The sequence below is a fragment of the Zalophus californianus genome, chromosome 4 (genome assembly GCF_009762305.2).
Source record: "Zalophus californianus isolate mZalCal1 chromosome 4, mZalCal1.pri.v2, whole genome shotgun sequence".
In the NCBI taxonomy this organism is placed as follows: Eukaryota; Metazoa; Chordata; class Mammalia; order Carnivora; family Otariidae; genus Zalophus; species Zalophus californianus.
The window spans coordinates 6,166,749-6,192,046 of NC_045598.1; the positions used below are offsets into that span (position 1 = coordinate 6,166,749).

Below are 25,298 nucleotides of genomic sequence, written 5' to 3' on the forward strand. Positions count from 1 at the left end.
AAAATAAAAAATAACTCCAGAGACGAGGAGCAGGGGCAAAAAAGAGCTAGTTGTGACCATGCACCAGAGTAAACTTTAGCTAGTGACAAACTGTAAATAATATCCATTTTCTCAATAAAATCTCATTCTTCTCAGACCAAATAATCTGAAGAACACTGAGAGGTCAAGGTCAGTCCCCTTACCAAAGAGTCACACATCCACTGGACCTGGCAACGTGCAAACCCCAGACCGCAACACTGTCACCCACCTGAGCACAAGGGGCACCTCACACAAAGCGGTTATGCTCTGAGTGTCACTGAAAACTTTCCCATCACTTTTGGTTTTCATAGATTCTTTATAACATATTTAGCTTCAGGAGAGAGCATATCTTTTTCATATTTCACAAAGGTCCTCAGATTTACGAAACAATGCCTGCCTTCATAAATTACTCAGTTCAACTCCACACTTTTAAGAACTCACTGTAAGTAAGCCCCAAGTGACGCCCCTTCACATACTCTTCCACACATCAAGCAGGAAGGGCTTCTACTATCCACTAGAAGGTGCAAGATCAATGTGCAATGGCTCCCAAACCCGTTTCCTCAAAACTGATTTCTCTTAGGGAGATAACCAGCAGAAACAGGGCGCCACAATCCCATCAATGGGGAGAAAAGCAGATTTGGTGGTTTTTTGTGGTTTGTTTTTTTTTTAACATTACAAAGGTTACCTGAAGTGCAGGACTTCTCAGGGTCATTAACTATGAATCTCTTATGACAGGGACAGTATGTACAGCACTTCCCACACGTGTTTGACTACAAATATTTGAGGAAAGTATCGCCACTGACACAGGAGTAACATTCCCTTGAGAAAGGCGGGCATTCAGTACTGCACAAGGCAGTAGGCCTTTTGACAATGATCCAGACGATCACATTACCAAACTGAATTGTTATGTATCATGAGAAAAGGATAACAAGTAAGATCTTTCCTTATTTTTAAGTTATGATACTATATAATCTCTATCTAAAGAAGTTAACACATTCTGTTCCTTTCCCACGATTCAGAATTGAATAGGTCAATAGCATGTAATGTGTGGTACTCTGTAATGAGACATTCTTCAGTGGCTCAGATACTCTTACTGTCCAATATTTAAGTCTTTTAAATCTTAGACGCTGACGATACTGTGACCCACACATTACTAGATCTCTACCGCAGAGCTCTAACTTGCCTAAAACCTAACGCTATACTTTTATGTCATGTGTCTCCTCAGTTAATCATCAATAAATTGTAGCTGTGACTATAAGTTTATCTATATAAGTCCTAATACTGTTTATCTTTTGAAATTCAAAACAAATTCCTATACAGGGGAAAAAAAATTCTGGTACTTTACACAAAGTTCAGAAAAGTTACAGTACTCCTCAGTAAAACAACTGTACCAGGTTAACAACATAATGTAATTTCTCTAACCTCCCTTTCCTAGAAGAACACCAAACTGGGAGGCTTTTAATCTCTTAATTACACCTCATGAAATTCATGTCACTTCTCAGCATTATAAGTAATTCAAACAAAACGATTTTAGCTAGTTTTACTGACTTCTTTAAGAAAAATACCTTAACACACACAACACATGACATGAAAAAAGAAAGTTCTGTGGGGTGCCTGGGTGGCTCAGTTGGTTGAGCCTCTGACTTGTGATTTCAGTTGGGGTCATGATCTCACGGGTCGTGGGATACAGCCCCAACTCCGGCTCAGTGGGGAGTCTGCTTGGGATTCTCTCTCTCCCTCTCTCTGCCCCTCCCCCCACTAGTGTGCATACACTCTCTCTCTCCCTCTCTCTCTCAAATAAATAAATAAATCTTTAAAAGGGGGGGGACAGTTTTGCAGGTGCCCAGTAGGTTCTCAATCACTGGTTTCCCTGCATCTCATCTGAAGGCTGGGTCTGTCTCTCTCTGAACAAGGCTATAAACCTCAATACACTGAGCAAACTATAGCACATTTTCTGGAAAACAAAGCAAGTTAGTTGTCTTCAGCAACTTCTATTTATCACTGGTTAGAGATTCTGAAGCTCGACTCATTGGGAAAGGAGGTTATCAGGAGAAATAAACTTTGGTCTAAAGGCCTTTAAAGATACTTCTTCAGCTTCTGCTCACTCTGCAGCTAATGTGAAACATCCTGCTTCTAAGAATCTTTACTGAGGTTTACTTATCCTACTATGTATTCTATTCTGCAGGGTCACCACTGCCTAATTGTGTTGAAGATAAAAAGCAAGGAGGAAATAAAAAAATGAAATCTACTGAGGAGATGGTGAAGCAAGAGAAGTAGTAGCACAAGGACACAAGGAAAGAAACTGACAAATGAACAAGGACAGAAGACCAAGTTGAGACAGACACAAACAAGAAGCCAGTGAATCCAACTGCCCCGAAGTGGGTCAATGTGTTTCCTACCTTGATTTTTTTTCTACCCAAAACTACTGTATCTCCTTTTCTGGGTCCCCTGCCTTCCCTAACGTGTAAAGAGGCCTGTAAATGCTGATGTCATTTCTCCACCACAAACACTGTGCTCTTACCTCCTGGTCTGTAGACAACATCATCCTCAGTGATGTAAGAGGTTATCTCGCCAGTGTCTGTCCTTTCATAACGAGATTTTTTTTTCGGTGGTTTCTTTTTGTTCTTCTTCGTGGACTCCTCTGTGGTGGCACTATTGTTGTCATTATCCTCATCTTCGCTGTGGTCACTCTCAGCATAATTTTTGGCTCCTCCTTCCAAGGTGCAGCTCCTACGTGGTCTTGAATTCTCACCCTCTCTTGCTTTGTCTCGTTTCTCTCTCTCTCGGTCCCGATCTCGGTCCCGGTCCTTCTCTTTGTCTTTGTCTTTGTCTTTGTCAGCTGTCATGATTCGCCACGTGCCTTCTTCTGTCCTCTCACGGCTAGGCCTCCGTGAAAGGTAGACAGTAAGCCTGGGCTTCAGTCTTCTGAATTTCTCACTCAATTCCAGGGAAAATCCAACCACTCCAACTACCCCAACGTTTCAAAAACGCTAGGCAAGAAGAGAGAAAGAGAAATTGATTTAACATTTTTTCATATTTCCTTCCTAAAATAATGTTTTGTTAAATGAATATCTTACTTACTCATGTTTTAGCCCCAAAAACCTGCCGAACCATTGCAAAAAAGTTAGGACAAGTGATACAAAGTTTAAGCATATAAAGTTTTTGGCCTCAGCTAGCATATGGTTTGGGATTTAATACCACATCAATAATGAAAACATCTCAATGCAAAATAGTAAACCATACTTTCTGTACATCACTTATTTTCTTTTTTTGAAGGAAAAAGTAAAGTGTACCCTAATAGACAACATAAAAGGAGCTTCATAACCCACAACTTCAATTTACAAGGGCAAGAACCTATATACTAAAACTATTTCCACCTGGGGGAAAAAAAATAATTTGGATAGCCTGGGAAAATGTCTCAAGATGTCTCTCACAGGGAACTATCTTCTTAGACTCTTTCTAGCCACATCTCCAAATTTCCAGAGCTCCTCTCAAGAATAAACACAGGCATTGACTCAAATAAAAGTGATGACCCTCAAAGCAAGATTCTTTTGCCTTCAATCACAATTTTTCCCATCTTCTAAGTCTACTACTCTAGTTATTTTCCAGGAAAAATGGTATCTCTGAATTATCTCTGCCTTAGCAAAATCAAACAGCTTCCAAAAACAACCTTCCATCTTTAGGGAATAGTAGGTGGTTTTTACATTCTTTCAAATTTCCACTATAAATAATTTCCCTAGTAAACTCCTCTCTAGAACTAAGCCCAACAAGGAAAGACTGAAGTTTTTAACACTTTACAATGAGAAGAGAGAATCTCCAATTCCAATCCAACACAATTCTTATAAAAAATTTTATAGTGCAGTGGGAGGACGATGACAGACAGACATGGACTGTTTTGTTTACAAGTCAGTTTTGGGACATAATTAACAGTAATTTATCTTTTGCCGTCCTGTATCAGCTTCCTCAACATCTTCTCTCATTTGTTCAACGATCTATACTAAACACTAACTAGGTGCCAGGTCTTTGGAACTGAAGACACAATGAGGGAAAAGCTCAACAGTCCTTGCCCTCAATGCTCTAATGCAAAAAAAAAAAAAAAAGGCAAACAACTGATCAATATGAGAACCATCTGTTTCTTATGTTACTAGGGCCAGACAGAAAACGACATATGCAAATAAAGGAAAGATTGGTCGTCTTTACTTAGACAACAACAAACAAATAACTTGCAATCACATGTCTTAAACACAGAGAAAATTCCATTTGGTCACACCAAAACCATAAAAATTATCACATACTCACTCCAAAGCTCTTAGGTCAAATCTGGCACCAGAAAAGACCTCTCCACAAGCACCTCAAATAACCTTACTTGTTCAAAAAAATATAAAATAATCACAACCACCTTTGGGAGACAGACCTATGAAGGAGCAATGCTGACAATTTAAAACAAAGTCCGAAGGGAGAAAGCATGTAGTACAGGCATGTACTACAGACATTTCCTTCTACATAGGAAATAGGCTTCTAGACAGGATTTCAATTTTCTAAACATATTTCAAGAAAATGAAAAATTATCCCAGTGCCTGCAAAAGTTCTGCCTAGATGAATCATCTGCTAACCAGACAGTAATATACTCCCAAGTCCCTGAAGGCCACTAGTGTTAGCAATTGAAAACACACAAAGAGACATATTACTTTCTCTACTGGGCTTAAGTTTAAAGCATGAACAAGCCAATCATGCAAGAAAGAAAACTATCAGCTAACACCGTTGTTAAAACATTCCTCTTTGACACTGAAAACATAGCAAGGTCTACTGGGAATCTAAAAAGAACAAGCAGCTTAGGCTGAAAACCTCTCAGATACAGCTGAAGGACAGACAACTTACTTATTTAGGAAAAAGATCATTCTCTCCAGGGTTAACAAGATAACCAGAAAATTATGTAAAAATATTATTTCAGCACTCAAAAAGGAAAGAAATATTAAGTCCAAATTGTACATTCAACACTACTCCTTACAAAATCATATACTAGCTTCTTTTTACAAAGAAATTTGAGTTATTTCTGCCAAGAGTAAGCAAGAAAGAAAAATTCAAGAAACAACAGAGAGGGCATCCACAAAATAAAATCCCATGTGTGTATCCAACTTTCAGTTAACTAAAACAGTGATAATCCAACGCAAAAGTCAACCAATTACCATTTACATTTGGCTCTAATATAAAGTGCAACAGGGATGTATGTTTCTTTTCCTCTGCATTTACCATACTAATCAGAATTTTTCTGAGCCTCATTATACAATGACCAACACACAATAATAATGTGACATTTGAGGAAAGGGACCCAGAGAGAAACCAGATGGCAATGACAAGGGTAGTTGTCACTTCAATTTGCCAGAAATGATCTACCAATACAACAACATCATTTTCGTTAACAATAAGGGGTTTACAAAGCAGGTTCCTGCCATGATCTCGTTCAATTCTTTCTCTCAACAACTCAATCAAGTGAACCAGACAGAAGTCACCGTCCCCAGTTTATAGACTACAGAAGGGAAACCGTGAAGAAACCATGTGCACGAAACCATACAGCCAATTATTTCTGCCAAAGTAAATCCCATCTGACCTGACTGCAACCTACTACTCAGGTCATAATCTGTGCCCCCAAGGTCACCAGCTCTTCATAGGTGCTAACTTTTCCTGCACGCATCCAGGCTGATAATTTGCACAGACAGATTTAGGAAACACACTCACTTTGCCCTTCCCTTCCCCAAAAGAAATTTTTGTCCAGTTACAAAGACAAAAATATTGAGGGTATTTCTGTTGATTCACTGCTCAACCCAGTTAAACAAAAACCAGTATAAGATACTTTATTTTTTTAAGATTTTATTTATTTGAGAGAGAACGAGAGCGAGCGCACATGTGCACACACACAAGTGTGAGGGGGGTGGAGGGTGGGAAGGGCAGAGGGAGAGGGAGAGAGAATCCCAAGCAGACTCCCCACTGAGCTCAGAGCCCCATGCGGGGCTCAATCCCACGACCCCGAGGATCATGAGTTAGATGCCGAAATCAAGAGTTGGACACTTAAATGACTGAGCCACCCAGGCACCCCTATAAGATACTTTAATAAGAAAAAAAAAAAAGAAAGAAAGAAAATCTAATCTAGAACACGTTCAGATTCACAACAGTCTTCATCTATTCACTGAACAAATGTCTACCAAATCCCTACTGTGTACTAGTTACTGCTGCTCTAGGTGTAAGGAAAGCAGCAGAAAACCGCACACAAACTTCTCTGCTCTTGTGGAGTTGATGTTCCAGGGAGTGGGAAAAGACCATAATCAAAAGAATGATATGTATATAGTACATGAAAAGATCTTAAATGGGGAATCCAATGGAGGGGACACAGAGTGTGGGAGAATTGTAATCTTAAATGATGGTGAAGGAAAGCCTCAGGCTTTGCCCCAAGCAAGAGTGTTAGAGAAAAAGCCAGGAGGGCACATGAAGGGAGATCATTCCAGCAGAGGGAGAGGAGGTACAAATGTCCAGAGGCAGAAATGAGCTGAGCACACTCAAGACACAGGAGGCCAGTGGGGCTGCAGTGGCATGAGGAAGAGGGAAAGTGGTGGGAGATGAGTTCAGAGAGGTGAAGGGGGCGGGGAGGCTGGATCCTGCCCTTGTATGCCAGTGTAAGGACTCTGGAGCCTTTATTCAAGTGCCACGAAGTGACATGAAGTGACTCGAATGACATTTCAGCCACTGCAGGGATCTGAGTAACAAAGAAAGACATGATCTGACTTGTGTTTAAGATCACTCTGGTCATTGAGAAAAAACCTAAAGGGATGCAGGGGTTGCAGCATGAAGACCGGTGAGGGAGGAGGCTTACTGCAACAAGCCAGGTAAGAGGCGAAGGTAGTTGGGATGGACCAGCATGGCAGGGGCAGAGAAAGGGAGAAGTCTTATTTTCTGTGTATTTTTAAGATAAGTCTCAAACTGGATATGCTGACAAACTGGGAGATAAGGTGTGAGGGAGGAAGTCAGGAACAACTCCAAGGGTTCTAGCATGAGCAGCTGGATGGTGAAGTGGGCATTATATGAGTTTTGGAAGAAAGATTAAGAGCTCAGGTACGAACATGCTAAGTTTGAGAAGCCTTTTAAAAACCACATTAAGAGGGGTGTCTGGGTGGCTCAGTCAGTTAAGCGACTGCCTTCGGCTTGGGTCATGATCTCAGGGTCCTGGGATCAAGCCCCGCCATCCGGCTCTCGGCTCAGTGGGAGGCCTGCTTCTCTCTCTCTTACTCCCCCTGTTTGTGTTCCCTCTCTCGCTGTCTCACTGTCAAATAAATAAATAAAATCTTAAAAAAAGAGAAAAACATATAAAGATTTTCAGTAGACAGAGGTCCAGGTTGGAGATAAAAATTTACTTTTTAATTTAGTTTTTAAAGACATGAATTGAATGAAATCACCAAGGAAGTGAATGTGCATAGTTTTTCTGATAAAATTTTTTAAACCCACAAAAACCTTTATTACTCATGCTTGAGTGGAGAGGATATTCAAAACAGACCTACAACTTATACATTTCCAAAAGCAGCACCCCTAGGACTCATAAAAAAACATATATTCCTCTCACTAGTTTCCACATTTATCAGGTTGCACTTCATCATTTTATCTTAACTGGTAAAATCTGGTCAGCTAGCCTCGCTGTGTTCTCATCTAATCAGAGTCAAAGGCCTTCAAGAGTCAGCTGATACAGAACTACTCTTTATTAACTTCAGCTACTTCACCCTGCACATAAACCTCGTTTACCTCTTCAAAGTGAAGCCAACAACCACCCACAAACCCCTCAACACTACTTATCAGAACCGATTCAGATAAAGTGCTAAAATTTCTGTCATGCTCCAGGCCCAAACCTCACTTTAAGAAAACCACTTCCTGACACTATTTAAGCAGTCCCAGGAGGTCAGACCCATGTCAGAACTGGACTCAAAAGCCAAGACCAAGTTCTTGGCACTTCTATGTACTGAACTGCCTTGGGCAAATCACTCTACCTCTCTGAATCCATTTCACTACTGTAAAATAGGGACAATCACCAGCTACTTCACAGAGCTGCTATGAGAATTAAGTTAATTAAGCAAACCACATGCATACACACTCACAGACTGTGAAGTGCTTTCCAGATGTAAACTCTCACTAGTAGATAATACCCAATAGTATATTGTGCTGTGCAAGATATAAATGTCGCCAAACATCATCCCTACCCTCAAGAACTTAGGATCTCTTGTGGCGCGGGTTGGGAGGGGGAATTCTATTGTACAACTGAGAACTAAATCGTGTAAAATGGACTGCAAATGACAAAAATTCAAAAAGATCCTCTCTGGGATCATGTAAAACTTACTTGTCCATGAAAAGCTGCCATTCCCTCCTGAGTTCTCACTCCCTGACTGCTAACAATCTGTTACTCAAGCCAAATTCTGTAGGACACTTGACTCACCAAATGCAGCTAGTGAAGTACAATTAATTCTTCCTCATTCAACCAGATCAAGAAATATGTTTGTCAGATGCCCAAACACACACCAGGCATTTTGCCCAGCTCTTAGGGTCTACCAATCACATCCTGAGTATCTCTATAGTTTTACCCACTGCTCCCACTGATTCAGTAACAAGGCATCATCATCATCTTTCACACAGATTAACACAACTGCCTAACTGATCTCTGTGACTAAAATTTTGTTTCTGCCTTCCTTCCAATTCATCCTGCAATGAAGCCAGCCAGCATGTGTGACACTGCACCACTTTTTTTAAACAGCTTTAAAGAACTGTAATTCACACCCCCACACAACCCAGTCTTTAAAGTACAATTCACTGTCCGCCATTCCTTTCCAAAGACTGCAGAGAGACCTTCATGTCCTGACTGCCCCTTTGCTTCTCCATCTCCATCTCTCCTGTGTGTTCCAGCCACCTCAAAGCACTTCCTTCCATCTCAGGAACCCATGTGCTTAGAATACTCATCCCCTCCCCTTGGTCTGCCTAACCTCTGCTCACCTTCAGGGCTTCGGGCATTTCTGCTGCCTAACTCCAGGAAGGCTCCCATTGTTCCCCATTCTGCCTATAAAAGGGCCCTTGCTGATCCCACTACCATCATCCATTGCTAACCTGTGTCCATTCTCCACTAATTGACAAGGACCATGGCTATCCTATCATGTTTACTGAAACAATTCCCATTAAAGCAATTTCCTCTCTGTATCAAACCCACTGGAGAGTGTCGACCTCATTATCATTTGACCATTCAGCATCCCAGGGCTGAACACATACCGTCCTTCTGGAAAGGCTGCTTGCCTTTGGCTGACCTGGCATGGGCCTATCTACCTGATCCCCCACCCCCAGTACCCTGCCAGCCAGAGCAGGAGTTCTACAGGGCACTGTGTGGGGTCCCTTCATCATCCTCAACTTCCATCCTCATCAATCTCATAGATGTCCAACAGCCCACAGGTAACACAAACACACAGGTGATCCACAAATGTACATGTCTACCAAACCTCGGCAGAGTGAAAACTGTCCACCTGGAAGTCTCCTCCTGGAGGTCTCAAAGGTACCCCCGTATATCCAAACCAAAGGCACACTGTGGCCCCAAATGAGCCCCTCTTCTAAATGGTCTCAGTGACTGGTGCCCCCGCCCATCCTTGTTATGCAAGCTGGACACCTAGGCAGCATCATTACTCCCTACCTTTCATCCTAGCATCAACAAATCCTGTCACTGTTACCTTATAAATTTCTCTCAACTTCCTCTACTTCAGGACCCCTCCAACATCACAACCTCCGTTAAAGCTCCTAGGATGGCTTTTCTGGACCACTTCAACTGGCTTCTCTTCAAATCTATTCCTATGAACCGTTACAATTCTCCTTCTACACTTTAGCCAGGGTACACCTTTCAAAAGGCTGATGTGATTATGTCACTCCACACCTTAAAAATGGTCATTCAATGACTTCCCACTTATGTTAGCTAAAAACCCAAATCATAACATGATCTACAAGGCCCTTTAATTTTTTCTTAAGTTAGCTCTACCCCCAATATGGGGCTTGAACTCACAACCCCTCAAGACCAAGAGCTGCATGCTCCTCGGACTAAACCAGACAGGCGCTCCAAGCCCGTATACCTTTTTATCTGACTCATCTCACACCGCTCTGGCATTTCTTCCCTCAGTTCCCTGAACACACCACACTCCCTCCTACCGGGAGGGAGTACTCTGCTCAAGTTCTTCATTTGGTCTGTGATGCTCCTCTCCCTTCTTGGCCTAGGTAGCTCCTACTCTTCCTTCAGGTCACAGCTCAATAGCAACTTCCTTGAGATGTCCTTTCCTATCCAAAATGACTAGGTTAAATCCCTTTGCAACACTTTTTTTTTTTAAAGATTTTATTTATTTGACAGAGAGAGACACAGCAAGAGGGGGAACACAAGCAGGGGGAGTGGGAGAGGGAGAAGCAGGCCTCCCGCAGAGCGGGGATCCCAATGTGGGGCTTGATCCCAGGACTCTGGGATCATGACCTGAGCTGAAGGCAGATGTTTAACGACTGAGCCACCCAGGCACCCCCCCCCTTTGCAACACTTTCCACAACTGTAATTTCACATTTATTTGTGTGATTTGATTAACAGCTGTCTAGAAGCTAGAAGCTCCATGAGAAGTTGACCCTTGACAGTTTTTGACCTCTGTTGTATTCTCAGATCCTAACTTTGCCTGGTATATAAAGAGCAGCAATAAATTACCTTTTCCTGCCCTCCCTTTCACACATGAGCTAGATAAGTCAAGAGAGCACTGTGATAAGACTTTTATTTGGAAATGAAAATATTTCATGAGCAACAAATGTGGTGGTGCTTGGGGTGGATCATAAACCATGAACAGGGTAGGGACATGCAAAATGATAGAGAAAACATTTCAGGTACAAAGAAGTACAGTAAGAAGAGTGGTGGATTAAATCACCATCCTTGATGGGAACTACAGAGAAAAACCGGGAGGAAATAAGCTGGGGCGAGGGGGCATAGTCAATGGCGGCTCCTAAAATAATAAAGCAGCTAACGCTGAGTATTTAATATGCACTAAGGATTTTACATGTTAATTCATTTAATCTTCACTAGATTAATAATTATTCAAGAAAAAACATGTAAACCAGGTCATTGATCAACCTAACTCTATTCAATAGGTACTATTGTTACATACATTTTCCAATGCAAAAGCAAGCACAGAGCAGCTGAGCAAGTAGACCAAAATCACACAGTTATGTGTTAGATCTAGGATATATACCCAGGCCACAGACTCCGGAGCCTATACCCTTAACCCCAAGGCCATATTGCCTTAAACTACCCATCTTTAAAAGCCAAGTTATCTGAAACTGTAGGCTAGGCAAACAGGGTGTCATTGCAGTCTCTTGAAACATTTTGGAAACATTCATCTTGTCTGACTGAAGATATTTTCCATTAAGAGTTGTTAGTTCCATCTGAACAAGCTTGCTTTCAAATCCACTATCTCTGAAAGCCTAGATCAGGAACCAAAGCACCTCAAGAACTTCTGCCTTTGCCATTTCTGCATTTAGCATTCTCCTTTAGGAACAAAATGAGATGGTCCAAATGCGGAAGACCCAAGAAAGCTACCCCATCTGCGGGGCCCTGCCTCTAAGAGAAGCAGCTGCAGCCAGCATGCCACAGAACACCAAAAAGGCATGCTACAGCTGGGCAACTTGCTTTTTTTTTTTTTTAATTAGCTTATTTCTTTTTTTTTAAAGATTTTATTTATTTATTTGAGAGAGAGAATGAGATAGAGAGAGCATGAGAGGGGAGAGGGTCAGAGGGAGAAGCAGACTCCCCGGTGAGCAGGGAGCCCGATACGGGACTCAATCCCGGGACTCCAGGATCATGACCTGAGCCGAAGGCAGTCGCTTAACCAACTGAGCCACCCAGGCGCCCTGGGCAACTTGCTTTCAAAGGGAAACCAATTTTCTTCTCCTGTTCCTTTTCATATCAACATCCTGGGAGAGAAAATGTAATGACTTTTGCTCTGGAAAGGGAAATGTCACTTTAACACTTGTCCTCACTGGATAGAAATAAGCTATTCTCATAAACAGCAACCTGCTGCAGAGAATACCTCAAAATATGCCAGAAAAATCACTGACAAACCTGCAAGTTAACACTGAAATATGGGGTCAGCAGGTCTGTGAACCCACGCAGAGGTAAGACTGTGTTTTATCTGAAACTGATATGGTACTAAGAGTAGTTCTTCTGTGTAAAAATAAATGGGTTGTGACATTCTTCCACCTGACAAACCCAACAATATAAGCAAATGGCTGGCTATACATGCCCCTCCAACAATTCTCTACATTTGAGGTTATGATTATTTAAACTCAATCAATCCTGAGTTCATACACTCCTTCCCAGAACACATATCTTACTGAAAGAACGTAAATAACTGAGATGGGATGCACTAGTCAAATTCAGAGGGACCTCTGTGGTATCAAAACAGAGGAAGCGCTGAATGAATGCCCCTTATTCAGAAGTGGATGTAATGCTTAGAGGAACACTTCCTCCCTCAGAAGCGAGGGGGGGAAATTGAAAGAATGAAGATTAGTGGACTCTTGACAATTTCTTCCAAAAAAAAAGACATAATAACAAAACATAGGACCTGCAAAGGGTGGGGAAAAGCACCCAAAACAGGCAAAACTCTAGATTACATTTAACAACTCAACTGAAATTAAATAACAACACATAATCTTTTCATTTGAAGTAGGAGTAAGGAATTCCCAAAGATGAGGTGCCCAAGGAGGTTTCCATAAACAACAAATAAATAACTAATCAACCAATCATCCCTTTCTTTAAAAGAACACACAAACTCAATATAAGCAACTGCTTTCCTACATTGTTAAATGTGAAGTTCTACCAAATACATACACAATTTTTTGCCTTGCACACTGCCTACAGTTGCGTCACTTCTCAGTGGGTTAAAGAAAATTCAATGGTCACTCTAAAGCAGGCCTTCTCAACTGTGGCACGATAAACATTTGGGGGCCAGATCATTCTTTGTTGTGGGGAGGCTGTCCTGTGCGTTATCCCTGGGTCTCTACCTATGTAGATTCTAATAGCACAACCCTCTGCTCCAATCAGAACAAAAAGGGGTCCAAATATTGCCACCTATCCTCTGCGAAGCAAAGTTGCTTACAGTTGAGAACCACTGCTTTAAACAAAATGATGTGCCTATCACAGAGATTTCAAGGGGTTAAGCATGTGTGTTGCTTTGTTCATAATTATGCTTAACTAATATGCAATCCATAAAGATAATACCATTACAAAAACTATAAGATGGCATGTTCTTTGTTCTCTGAAATAAGCTAGACTAATTCAAAGCACTGCCTGAAATAGTAATTACAACAGGTGTCTGAAGCTGAATTAGGAAAACAGAAGTAACATATCCTGAAAATCTTGATGCTTCCCGGCAAGCCCTGAAGGTTGTTAGGAGTAATATTACTGATCAGTGACTTGCCTGATCATGGAGCCAAGTGGATGCTTCTGTTATCATACAATTAAAGAAAAAACCTGATGTCCACAATGCCAAGTACAAGGGAAACCAAATGCTTATGAATCCAAGCCCCTGATATGAAAGGGGATAGAATTCCTAAACTCACTTTCCCAAAGCATGGCCCATAAATAGAAAACTAAACAGATGGATAACTAAAATACAGTACATCCACACAATAGAACATTATTCAGCAATAAAAAGAAGTAAAATACTTACACATGTTACAACATGGATAAAACCTGGAACATTATGACACATTAAAAAAAAAAAAAAAGCCAGTCACAAAAGACCACATATCATATGATCCCATTTATATTAAATGTCCAGGAAAGGCAAATCCAAAGAGTCAGAAAGCAGATTACTGATGGCGGGGGCTCATCATGGACTGCTATGGTTACGAGGTTCCTTTTAGGAGTGATAAAAATGTTCTAGAACTGGGGCGCCTGGGGGGCTCAGTCGTTGGGCGTCTGCCTTCGGCTCAGGTCATGATCCCGGGGTCCTGGGATCGAGCCCCGCATCGGGCTCCCTGCTCAGGGGGAAGCCTGCTTCTCCCTCTCCCACTCCCCCTGCTTGTGTTCCCTCTCTCGCTGTGTCTCTCTCACTGTCAAATAAATAAATAAAAAATCTTAAAAAAAAAATGTTCTAGAATTGACTGTGGTAATGGTTGCACCTCTCTGTGAATATATTAAAAGCCATTAAATGTATAATTTAAATGGGCAAATTATTTGTGAATTATATTTCAATAAAGATATTCAAACACACAAACAGCAGTGTTACAAACGAATAAGAAAAAGCTCAAGCTTTACTACAGCTAAGAAAAAAAGATACATCCGGCTAAAATAAGGAAGAGCTTTTACCTCTGTAACTGAGTAAAACCACCTCTTAAAGCTGTAAAAGCATAGTTAACTAAACATATAGAAGGAGAAGTTTTATTTCATGTAATGCTAGGAATGAAAGAGAACCTTCTTTGGACCACAATAATCTTTAATACACAGGGATATGTGGTCAGGTTTACCACCTCTACCCAACATGTTCAAAAGCAGGTAAGTTGGGACAGGGTTGCTTTAAGTCTGCAGAGCTCCAAGATTCAAAGTAATTGGCAACCATGACACAAAAGCTCTCAGCATTTGATGAAAGGTAATGACAGGGTGAATTTTATAGTTAATACAATTACACTTCACACACATATGAAAAACCAAAAGCATTCATAATGTACTTCTAATCCATGGGTACAGATTATACCAAGGGAAAAACAGAATCATAAAACTCACTGGAGCAGTCCTTCTAAAAACACTTAGAATCTGAGTCTTAGATGAAAAGGAAAAGTAGCCCTGACTAAAACTAAAAGCAGAAGTCTATGCCAAAACTCAATTTGCCATTTTCTTTTTTTTTTTTTAAGATTTTATTTACTTAATTGACAGAGAGAGAGACAGCGAGAGAGGGAACACAAGCAAGGGGAGTGGGAGAGGGAGAAGCAGGCTTCCCGCCGAGCAGGGAGCCCGATGCGGGGCTCGATCCCAGGACCCTGGGATCATGACCTGAGCCGAAGGCAGTTGCTTAACCAACTGAGCCACCCAGGTGCTCCCCAATTTGCCATTTTCTATGTGTGAGCTATTCTAACCCAGTGCAATTCTCTCTAGGTTGACCACATGTAATACCCTGCCATCTTTGTTAGACTGAGGTCAGTCATAGAAAAGCAGAAGAGCCACTGGAACTACTCAGTTGCAGATGCAGGCAACCAGTGAGTGAGCAGGGAGCACTGGGAGTCCCAGGGCCTGAGACCACAATACTTAGATGTTGTAGCTGTAACAATGATTATCAAATAAACACAAAGCCCAGAGCACACTCTCGTTTACTTCTTCCACTAATTCAGCAAATATACATGTGTGACCAGAATGCACAAAATCTCTAACCTCAGAGAGAGGTGAGAATTTAGAAGGGAGAGAGAGAGCAGGCAATAAACAAACAAGAAAATACATAGTATATTACCTGGTGATAAGTGCTATGGAGAAAAGCAAAGCTGGACAAAGTGGATGAAAGGTTGTTAATTTTTTTAAGGTAATCACTGGTAAGGGGTCATTTGACCTAAAGAAAGTAAGTCAGGGGCGCCTGGGTGGCTCAGTTGGTTAAGCAACTGCCTTCGGCTCAGGTCATGATCCTGGAGTCCTGGGATCGAGTCCCTCATCAGGCTCCCTGCTCGGCAGGGAGTCTGCTTCTCCCTCTGACCCTCCCCCCTCTCATGTGCTCTCTCTCTCTCTCTCTCTCTCATTCTGTCTCAAATAAATAAATAAAAAATATTTTAAAAAAAAGAGTAAGTGAGCAAGTTGTGTGGTAAGCTGGGGGAAAAGCCTTCCAGGCAGAGAGAAAAGCCAGGACAAAGGCCTGAGACAGAACCACGCCTGGCATATCCAAACAATAGGAAAAGGCCAAGGTGGCTGAAGCAGTGAAGACAAGAAGGAAGCCAGAGATGATAAGGAAGCTGGGAGCATTTACTGAAATAAGAGAAAAGCCACTGTAGAGTCTTGCACCGAGAAGTAATTACCTGAGTTATATTTTAACAGATTTCCTCTTGGCTGCTGTAGGGGTAAGGAAACTATTGATTCAGACAAGGTAATGGTCCTGTGGGTGCTAGCAGAGCTCAGTATGTAGATAGGTTGTTCAAGCAAAGCCATCACAATCTGTTGTCAGACTGGATGTAGTATGAGACAAAGAAGGGGCCCAGATCTAGGCCTGAACAACTGAGTTGTCATTTACTCATCTTGGGAGGATAAGGAAAACTGGGAATTCTGTTTGAAATGTGTTAAATTTGAGATGCCTAGTAGATAGCTAAGCAGAGTTGAGAGGTCAGAAAGCTCTGGGCATGTAAATCTAGGAGTCCTCACCATACAAGTAACACCAACAACCATGAGAATGGATGGTTGAAATATGGGGATGAAATATTCAAGGTGGCAAGAAAATAGTTTGCAGCAAATAAGACATCACTGAGAAGCCAAATAAATTTGTGAATGACCAGTGAAGCTGCAGTGACAGGATGGTGAAAAGACTGTATTAGGACCATGTTCTGAAAATCCCAAAATTAAAACAATAGAGTGGTTTATTCACAGAGAAACCCACTACATAAGTAACAGTTGCCTACAGACAAATTCCGTATTAATGATGTTACCAAATGCTGCATTTAATAAAATCTAGGCTGCTACAGTCTTAGTTGGTTTCCACTCTAGGAAGATATAAGAGGGGAACACTCCCCCCCCCACCCCGTTTCAAAGGGAAATGCACCTGTTGTCCAAATGAAGACTTGGGGGTGGGGTATGCTGTTTGAAAGGTTCTCACCTTGCAAATTAATAAAAGAGAATTACTGGATTTTAAAAATAACTTCCTTAAGTAACATTTCTGAGGCCCTAAAGGGAACACTGTAAAGTCCACATGAAAAGAAAGAAAACATGTAGTGATTAAGTATATGAATTCAAAGTTCAATTCCAGAAAAATGAAAATTTAACAGACTTCTTAGTAATGTTTAGTTGGTGTCATATTTGAATCCTAAAGAAGAATTTTAAGTCAAAGAAGCGGAGGGGAAGGTGTATTGTTTTTAAATATTTAATATGAAAGGTTTACCTAGGTTCAAAATCTATGTGCATTATCAAGAAAATTATGATTACACTGTGATCAATGAAAGAGTGTCAAATTTAAAAAATCATACTCTGGGAACATAATTTTAAAAGAACAAACTACCAAATTTTGGCTAAGGACAATAAAGATGTTTCCAACAAAAGAAAATGCAATATTCTTCTGTCATTTGCTACTTCCTCTATGAACAAATTCTTTCATGAATGGTGACCTTCCAGAATTTGAAAATATGTTCATCAAAAAGTCTTTATCAGAAATTGAATGTAGTCATTTTATGCCTAGAATCTGATATAAAAAGGTATGGTTCACAGGAGATGCTCAAATTTTCCATTACAAATTTGGAAGACACTTTATTGGATATTTTAGGTAACTTCAATGTTTATTATCTTCCCTCATTGTTATTTCCTATCTTATATTAGAGAATACACAATTAATTTTTCATAGTCCCATATAAGCACCCCCAAAATATTTCCAGTTTACCCACTACGCTATACAAATATCATCTTCTATGTATGCGAAACAGCGGGAAGCATGAACTCCAGGTAATCCGAACAGTGCAAGCATGTTCCACAGTTGAATGTTTCAGATTCCCTGTACTTGTTGGCATCAAAAGACTGATTATATTAACATTCAGAATAAGAATAACCATAAAAGGAGGGGAAGGGTCACTGCCCAATAAGACAGTCTACATTTCTAAATAAGCATTCTTACATATCATTATCTAGCTGCCATCATTCATCAGCACTGACGGCAGCACTAACTTGTTCTTAGCACTAAGGTCTCTCCATGACCAAGAAGGGTACCCAAAATGCCAAGAGCAGTTAAGTGATACATGACACATACAACAAGCTGAAAAGCACAACAGTCAAATCTGTGGGCACAAGAGCCACATGGACACTTTCCACTCTGCAACTTGAAAATGAAGAAACTATAAGTGGAAAGAAGGAAACTCTGGAAGGAGGCATGGTACAGCACAGACCTATAGAGTATCACCTGAAGTTCCTACTGCAAGTGTCAGCAGTAACCTCTCTGGCTATTCAGATATACCATACATGGCTTCAGGCCCCAATATGTTTAGCCCCATTGTACTATCACAGTTTTTAAAGAGTTCCTTTGCAAAATAAAAATAGCTTAAGAATATACCAGTGCCCCGGCTCCCCCAGCAAGGACCCAAAAAGCAGCAGATCCGGGGAGACTCCCCTTCCTTCCCGGGGAGGAGCGGTGCGGGAACGCACTGCAGGGATCTGCTGGGTTTGGAGACTCCGAGCGGGGTCGGGTGCCAGAGATAGCAACGCTCGATCACAGGCCGGGTGAGCATGGAGAGCGGCCGGAGACCGGGGACACGGGAGTGACTGCTTTTCTCTGGGGGCGCACTGAGGAGTGGGGCCCCGAGTTCTCGGCTCCTCCGGGCGGAGACTGGGAGGCCGCCATTTTCGCCCTGGTCCTCCAAAGCTGTACCGAGAGCTTGCAGGGAACAAAAGCTCCTGAGAGCAAACTGGAGCAGCTTCCTTAGCCCGGACCGACAAGGGCGGGGCAATTCCGCCTCCGGCAAAGACATTTGGAAACCACAGCAACAGGCCCCTCCCCCAGAAGATCAACACAAACAGCCAGCAAGCCAAGACCAAGTTGATCGATCAAGGAGAATAGGAGAACTCCAGCGCTAGGGGAATACTGCACATAGATTCATGGCTTCTTCTTTTTTTTTTTTTTTTTTTTTACCATGATTCATTATTTCATCAAAGTTAATTTTTGTTGACTTTTTTTTATTTTTCTTTTTCCCTTTTTCAACCAACATCTTATAAATCCCTTTTTTTTAAAAAAAAAAAAACATTTTTTTTTTCATTTTTAGAGTCATATTTTATCCCTTCATAGTAGTTATCCTTGTTTTTGGCATATATATATAAGTTGTTCTCTCTTTAAAATTTTGAGGTACAGTTTCTTCTAACAGATCAAAATATACCCTAAATCACTAGTGTATGCCTTTGTTCTAGTCTCCTGCCTGATCACATTCTCTCCCTTTTTCCTTTTTTTTTTTCCTTAAATCTTCTTTCTTTTTTCAAACAACTTATCTTACCAAGTCCTTTTATAAAATCTTTTATAATTTTCATCTTTACAGTCATCTTCCATCCCTTCATTGTATCAACCCTTATTTTGTACATATATGTCTTTCTTCCTTTAAAATTTTAGGAGGCACTTTTTTCTAACAGACCAAAATACGCCCAAAATCTAGTGTGTGGCACTGATCTATGCACTAGCCTGATCATATTTGATCATATTCTGCCTTTTTTGAATTGTTTTGTTTTTGTTTTTATCTTTTTTTTCTTTTTTTTTTCTTTTTCTCTTTCTTTTTTCTTTCTTTCCCTTTCTTTTCCCCTGGTTTCAGGTCTTTTCTGATTTGTATACAGTATATTTGCTGGGGACGTAGTAAACCTGTTAGCCTTTTGTTCTCTCATTCATCTATTCTCCTCTGGACAAAATGACAAGACGAAAGAAATCACCTCAGCAAAAAGAACAAGAGGTAGTACCGTCAGCCAGGGACCTACTCAATACGGACATTAGTACGATGTCGGACCTAGAGTTCAGAATCATGACTTTAAAGATACTAGCTGGGCTTGAAAAAAGCGTGGAAGTTATTAGAGAAACCCTTTCTGGAGAAATAAAAGAACTAAAATCTAACCAAATCGAAATCAAAAAGGCTATTGATGAGGTGCAATCAAAAATGGGGGCACTAAATGCTAGGATAAATGAGGCAGAAGAGAGAATCAGCGATATAGAAGACCAAATGATAGAAAATAAAGAGGCTGAGAAAAAGAGAGAGAAACAACTACAGGATCACGAGGGCAGAATTCGAGAGATAAGTGATACGATAAGACGAAACAACATTAGAATAATTGGGATCCCAGAAGAAGAAGAGAGAGAGAGAGGGGCAGAAGGTATATTGGAGCAAATTATAGCAGAGAACTTCCCTAATGTGAGGAAGGAAACAGGCATTAAAATCCAGGAGGCACAGAGAACCCCTCTCAAAATCAATAAAAATAGGTCAACACCCCGACATCTAATAGTAAAACTTACGAGTCTCAGAGACAAAGAGAAAATCCTGAAAGCAGCTCGGGAGAAGAGATATGTAACCTACAATGGTAGAAACATTAGATTGGCAACAGACCTATCCACAGAGACCTGGCAGGCCAGAAAGGACTGGCAAGATATCTTCAGAGCACTAAACGAGAAAAATATGCAGCCAAGAATACTATATCCAGCTAGGCTATCATTGAAAATAGAAGGAGAGATCAAAAGCTTCCAGAACAAACAAAAACTCAAAGAATTTGCAAACACGAAACCAGCCCTCCAAGAAATATTGAGAGGGGTCCTCTAAGCAAAGAGAGAACCTAAAAGCAGCAAAGAGCAGAAACGAACACAGACAACAGACAGTTAACAGTCACCTTACAGGTAATACAATGGCAGTAAATTCATACCTTTCAATAGTTACCCTGAATGTAAATGGGCTAAATGCCCCAATCAAAAGACACAGGCTATCAGATTGGATTAAAAAACAAGACCCATCAATATGCTGTCTGCAAGAGACTCATTTTACACCCAAAGACACCCCCAGATTGAAAGTGAGGGGGTGGAAAACCATTTACCATGCTAATGGACACCAAAAGAAAGCTGGGGTGGCAATCCTTATATCAGACAAACTAGATTTTAAAACAAAGACTATAATAAGAGATGAGGAAGGACACTATATCCTACTTAAAGGGTCTATCCAACAAGAAGATCTAACAATTGTAAATATCTATGCCCCGAACATGGGAGCAGCCAATTATATAAGCCAATTAATAACAAAAGCAAAGAAACACATTGACAACAATACAATAATAGTGGGGGATTTTAACACCCCCCTGACTGAAATGGACAGATCATCTAAGCAAAAGATCAACAAGGAAATAAAGACGTTAAATGACACACTGGACCAAATGGACTTCACAGACATATTCAGAACATTCCATCCCAAAGCAACGGAATACACATTCTTCTCTAGTGCCCATGGAACATTCTCCAGAATTGATCACATCCTAGGTCACAAATCAGGTCTCAATCGGTACCAAAAGATTGGGATCATTCCCTGCATATTTTCAGACCACAATGCTTTGAAACTAGAACTCAACCACAAGAGGAAAGTCGGAAAGAACTCAAATACATGGAGGCTAAAGAGCATCCTACTAAAGAATGAATGGGTCAACCAAGAAATTAAAGAAGAATTAAAAAAATTCATGGAAACCAGTGAAAATGAAAACACAACTGTTCAAAATCTTTGGGATACAGCAAAGGCAGTCCTGAGAGGAAAGTATATAGCAATACAAGCCTTTCTCAAGAAACAAGAAAGGTCTCAAATACACAACCTAACCCTACATCTAAAGGAGCTGGAGAAAGAACAGCAAAGAAAGCCTAAACCCAGCAGGAGAAGAGAAATCATAAAGATCAGAGCAGAAATCAATGAACTAGAAACCAAAAGAACAGTAGAACAGATCAACGAAACTAGGAGCTGGTTCTTTGAAAGAATTAACAAGATTGATAAACCCCTGGCCAGACTGATCAAAAAGAAAAGAGAAATGACCCAAATCAACAAAATCATGAATGAAAGAGGAGAGATCACAAGCAACACCAAAGAAATACAAACAATTATAAGAACATATTATGAGCAACTCTATGCCAGCAAATTAGATAACCTGGAAGAAATGGGTGCATTCCTAGAGATGTATCAACTACCAAAATTGAACCAGGAAGAAATAGAAAACCTGAACAGACCTATAACCACTACGGAAATTGAAACAGTCATCAAAAATCTCCCAAGAAACAAAAGCCCAGGGCCCGATGGCTTCCCAGGGGAATTCTATCAGACATTTAAAGAAGAATTAATACCTATTCTCCTGAAACTGTTCCAAAATATAGAAATGGAAGGAAAACTTCCAAACTCATTTTATGAGGCCAGCATTACCTTGATCCCAAAACCAGACAAAGACCCCATCAAAAAAGAGAATTACAGACCAATATCCTTGATGAACATGGATGCAAAAATTCTCACCAAAATACTAGCCAATAGGATCCAACAGTACATTAAAAGGATTATTCACCACGACCAAGTGGGATTTATTCCTGGGCTGCAAGGCTGGTTCAACATCCGCAAATCAATCAACGTGATACAATACATTAACAAAAGAAAGAACAAGAATCATATGATCCTCTCAATAGATGCAGAAAAAGCATTTGACAAAGTACAACATCCTTTCTTGATCAAAACTCTTCAGAGTATAGGGATAGAGGGTACATACCTCAATATCATAAAAGCCATCTACGAAAAACCTACAGCGAATATCATTCTCAATGGGGAAAGGCTGAGAGCTTTTCCCCTAAGGTCAGGAACGCGGCAGGGATGTCCACTCTCACCACTGCTATTCAACATAGTATTAGAAGTCCTAGCCACAGCAATCAGACAACGAAAAGAAATCAAAGGCATCCAAATTGGCAAAGAGGAAGTCAAACTCTCACTCTTTGCAGATGATATGATACTGTATGTGGAAAACCCAAAAGACTCCACCCCAAAACTGCTAGATCTCATACAGGAATTCAGTAAAGTAGCAGGATATAAAATCAATGCACAGAAATCAGTGGCATTCCTATACACCAACAACAAGACAGAAGAGAGACAAATCAAGGAGTCTATCCCATTTACAATTGCACCCAAAACCATTAGATACCTAGGAATAAATCTAACCAAAGAGGCAAAGGATCTGTACTCAGAAAACTATAAAATACTCAGGAAAGAAATTGAAGAAGACACAAAGAAATGGAAAAACGTTCCATGCTCATGGATTGGGAGAATCAACATTGTGAAGATGTCAATGCTACCTAGAGCAATCTACACATTCAATGCAATCCCCATCAAAATACCATCCACTTTTTTCAAAGAAATGGAACAAATAATCCTAAAATTTGTATGGAACCAGAAGAGACCCAGAATAGCCAGAGGAATACTGAAAAAGAAAAGCAAAGCTGGTGGCATCACAATTCCGGACTTCCAGCTCTATTACAAAGCTGTCATCATCAAGACAGTATGGTACTGGCACAAAAACAGACACATAGATCAATGGAACAGAATCGAGAGCCCAGAAATGGACCCTCAACTCTATGGTCAACTTATTTTTGACAAAGCAGGAAAGAATGTCCAATGGAAAAAAGACAGTCTCTTCAACAAATGGTGTTGGGAAAATTGGACAGCCACATGCAGAAGAATGAAACTGGACCATTTCCTTACACCACACACAAAAATAGACTCCAAATGGTTGAAAGACTTAAACGTGAGACAGGAGTCCATCCAAATCCTAAAGGAGAACACAGGTAGCAACCTTTTTGACCTTAGCCGCAGCAACTTCTTCCTAGAAACATCGCCAAAGGCACGGGAAGCCAGGGCAAAAATGAACTATTGGGATTTCATCAAGATAAAAAGCTTCTGCACAGCAAAAGAAACAGTCCACAAAACCAAAAGACAACCGACAGAATGGGAGAAAATATTTGCAAATGACGTATCAGATAAAGGGCTAGTATCCAAAATCTATAAAGAACTTATCAAACTCAACACTCAAAGAACAAATAATCCAATCAAGAAATGGGCAGAAGACATGAACAGACATTTCTCCAAAGAAGACATCCAAATGGCCAACAGGCACATGAAAAAGTGCTCAACATCGCTTGGCATCAGGGAAATCCAAATCAAAACCTCAATGAGATACCACCTCACACCCGTCAGAATGGCTAAAATTAACAAGTCAGGGAACGACAGATGTTGGCGGGGATGTGGAGAAAGGGGAGCCCTCCTACACTGTTGGTGGGAATGCAAGCTGGTGCAACCCCTCTGGAAAACAGTATGGAGGTTCCTCAAACAGTTGAAATTAGAGCTACCGTTCGATCCAGCAATTGCACTACTGGGTATTTACCACAAAGATACAAATGTAGGGACCCGAAGGGGTACATGTACCCCAATGTTTATAGCAGCAATGTCCACCATAGCCAAACTGTGGAAAGAGCCAAGATGCCCATCGACAGATGAATGGATAAAGAAGATGTGGTATATATACACAATGGAATATTATGCAGCCATCAAAAGGAATGAGATCTTGCCATTTGCAACGACGTGGATGGAACTGGAGGGTGTTATGCTGAGTGAAATAAGTCAATCAGAGAAAGACATGTATCACATGACCTCACTGATATGAGGAATTCTTAATCTCAGGAAAGAAACTGAGTGTTACTGGAGTGGTTGGGGGTGGGAGGGATGGGGTGGCTGGATGATAGATATTGGGGAGGGTATGTGCTACGGTGAGCGCTGTGAATTGTGCAAGACTGTTGAATCACAGATCTGTACTTCTGAAACAAATAATGCAACATATTTTAAGAAAAAAGAAAAAGAAGAAGATAACAGGAGAGGAAGAAAAGGGGAGTATGTCAGAGGGGGAGACGAAGCATGAGAGATGATGGACTCTGAAAAACAAACTGAGGGTTCTAGAGGGGAGGGGGGTAGGGGGATGGGTTAGCCTGGTGATGGGTATTGAGGAGGGCACGTTCTGCATGGAGCACTGGGTGTTATGAACAAACAATGAATCATGGAACACTGCACCAAAAACTAATGATGTAATATATGGTGATTAACATAACAATAAAAAATTAAAAAAAAAAAAAAAAAAAGAATATACCAGTGCCCTTTTATCAGGTGTTTACAAAAATCTTAAATACCATTAGCTCAGGGTCAAATATGAATTCTGTCTACAAAACAAACAACAACAAAAACACCTTGAATATGTGTAATCAGCAGTACATATTTTCACCCTCCTCTTGATAAGAACAGATAACACATTCAAGAACAGTCCGTATTATAATACAGAAGTTTAATTTATTTATTACAACAAACTTTAAAGGATGATGTAATAGCCCCACATTGCCCATAATATACCCCAGTCCTGCTCAGCTTCTAACATATTCTCTAATTAAAAAAAACATTTACCTCTTGGACCAGGTCCACCTGGGAATGAAAAGAGAAAGCCATCAAGTCTACATTAGGGATTT

At 40.7% G+C, this 25,298-nt stretch overlaps 1 protein-coding gene across 6 annotated transcripts in view; it reads right to left on the reverse strand.

Moving 5' to 3' along the window:
* RERE (arginine-glutamic acid dipeptide repeats) overlaps positions 1-25,298 on the reverse strand; it is a 418,893-nt gene that overhangs the window by 256,011 nt on the left and 137,584 nt on the right. For all 6 annotated transcript variants that reach the window (XM_027580026.2, XM_027579626.2, XM_027579705.2 and 3 more), the window contains one exon: positions 2,540-3,008. In XM_027580026.2, coding sequence (XP_027435827.1) covers positions 2,540-2,864 — 325 coding nt within the window. In that variant the 5' untranslated portion in view covers positions 2,865-3,008. The remainder of the gene's footprint in view (positions 1-2,539; positions 3,009-25,298) is intronic.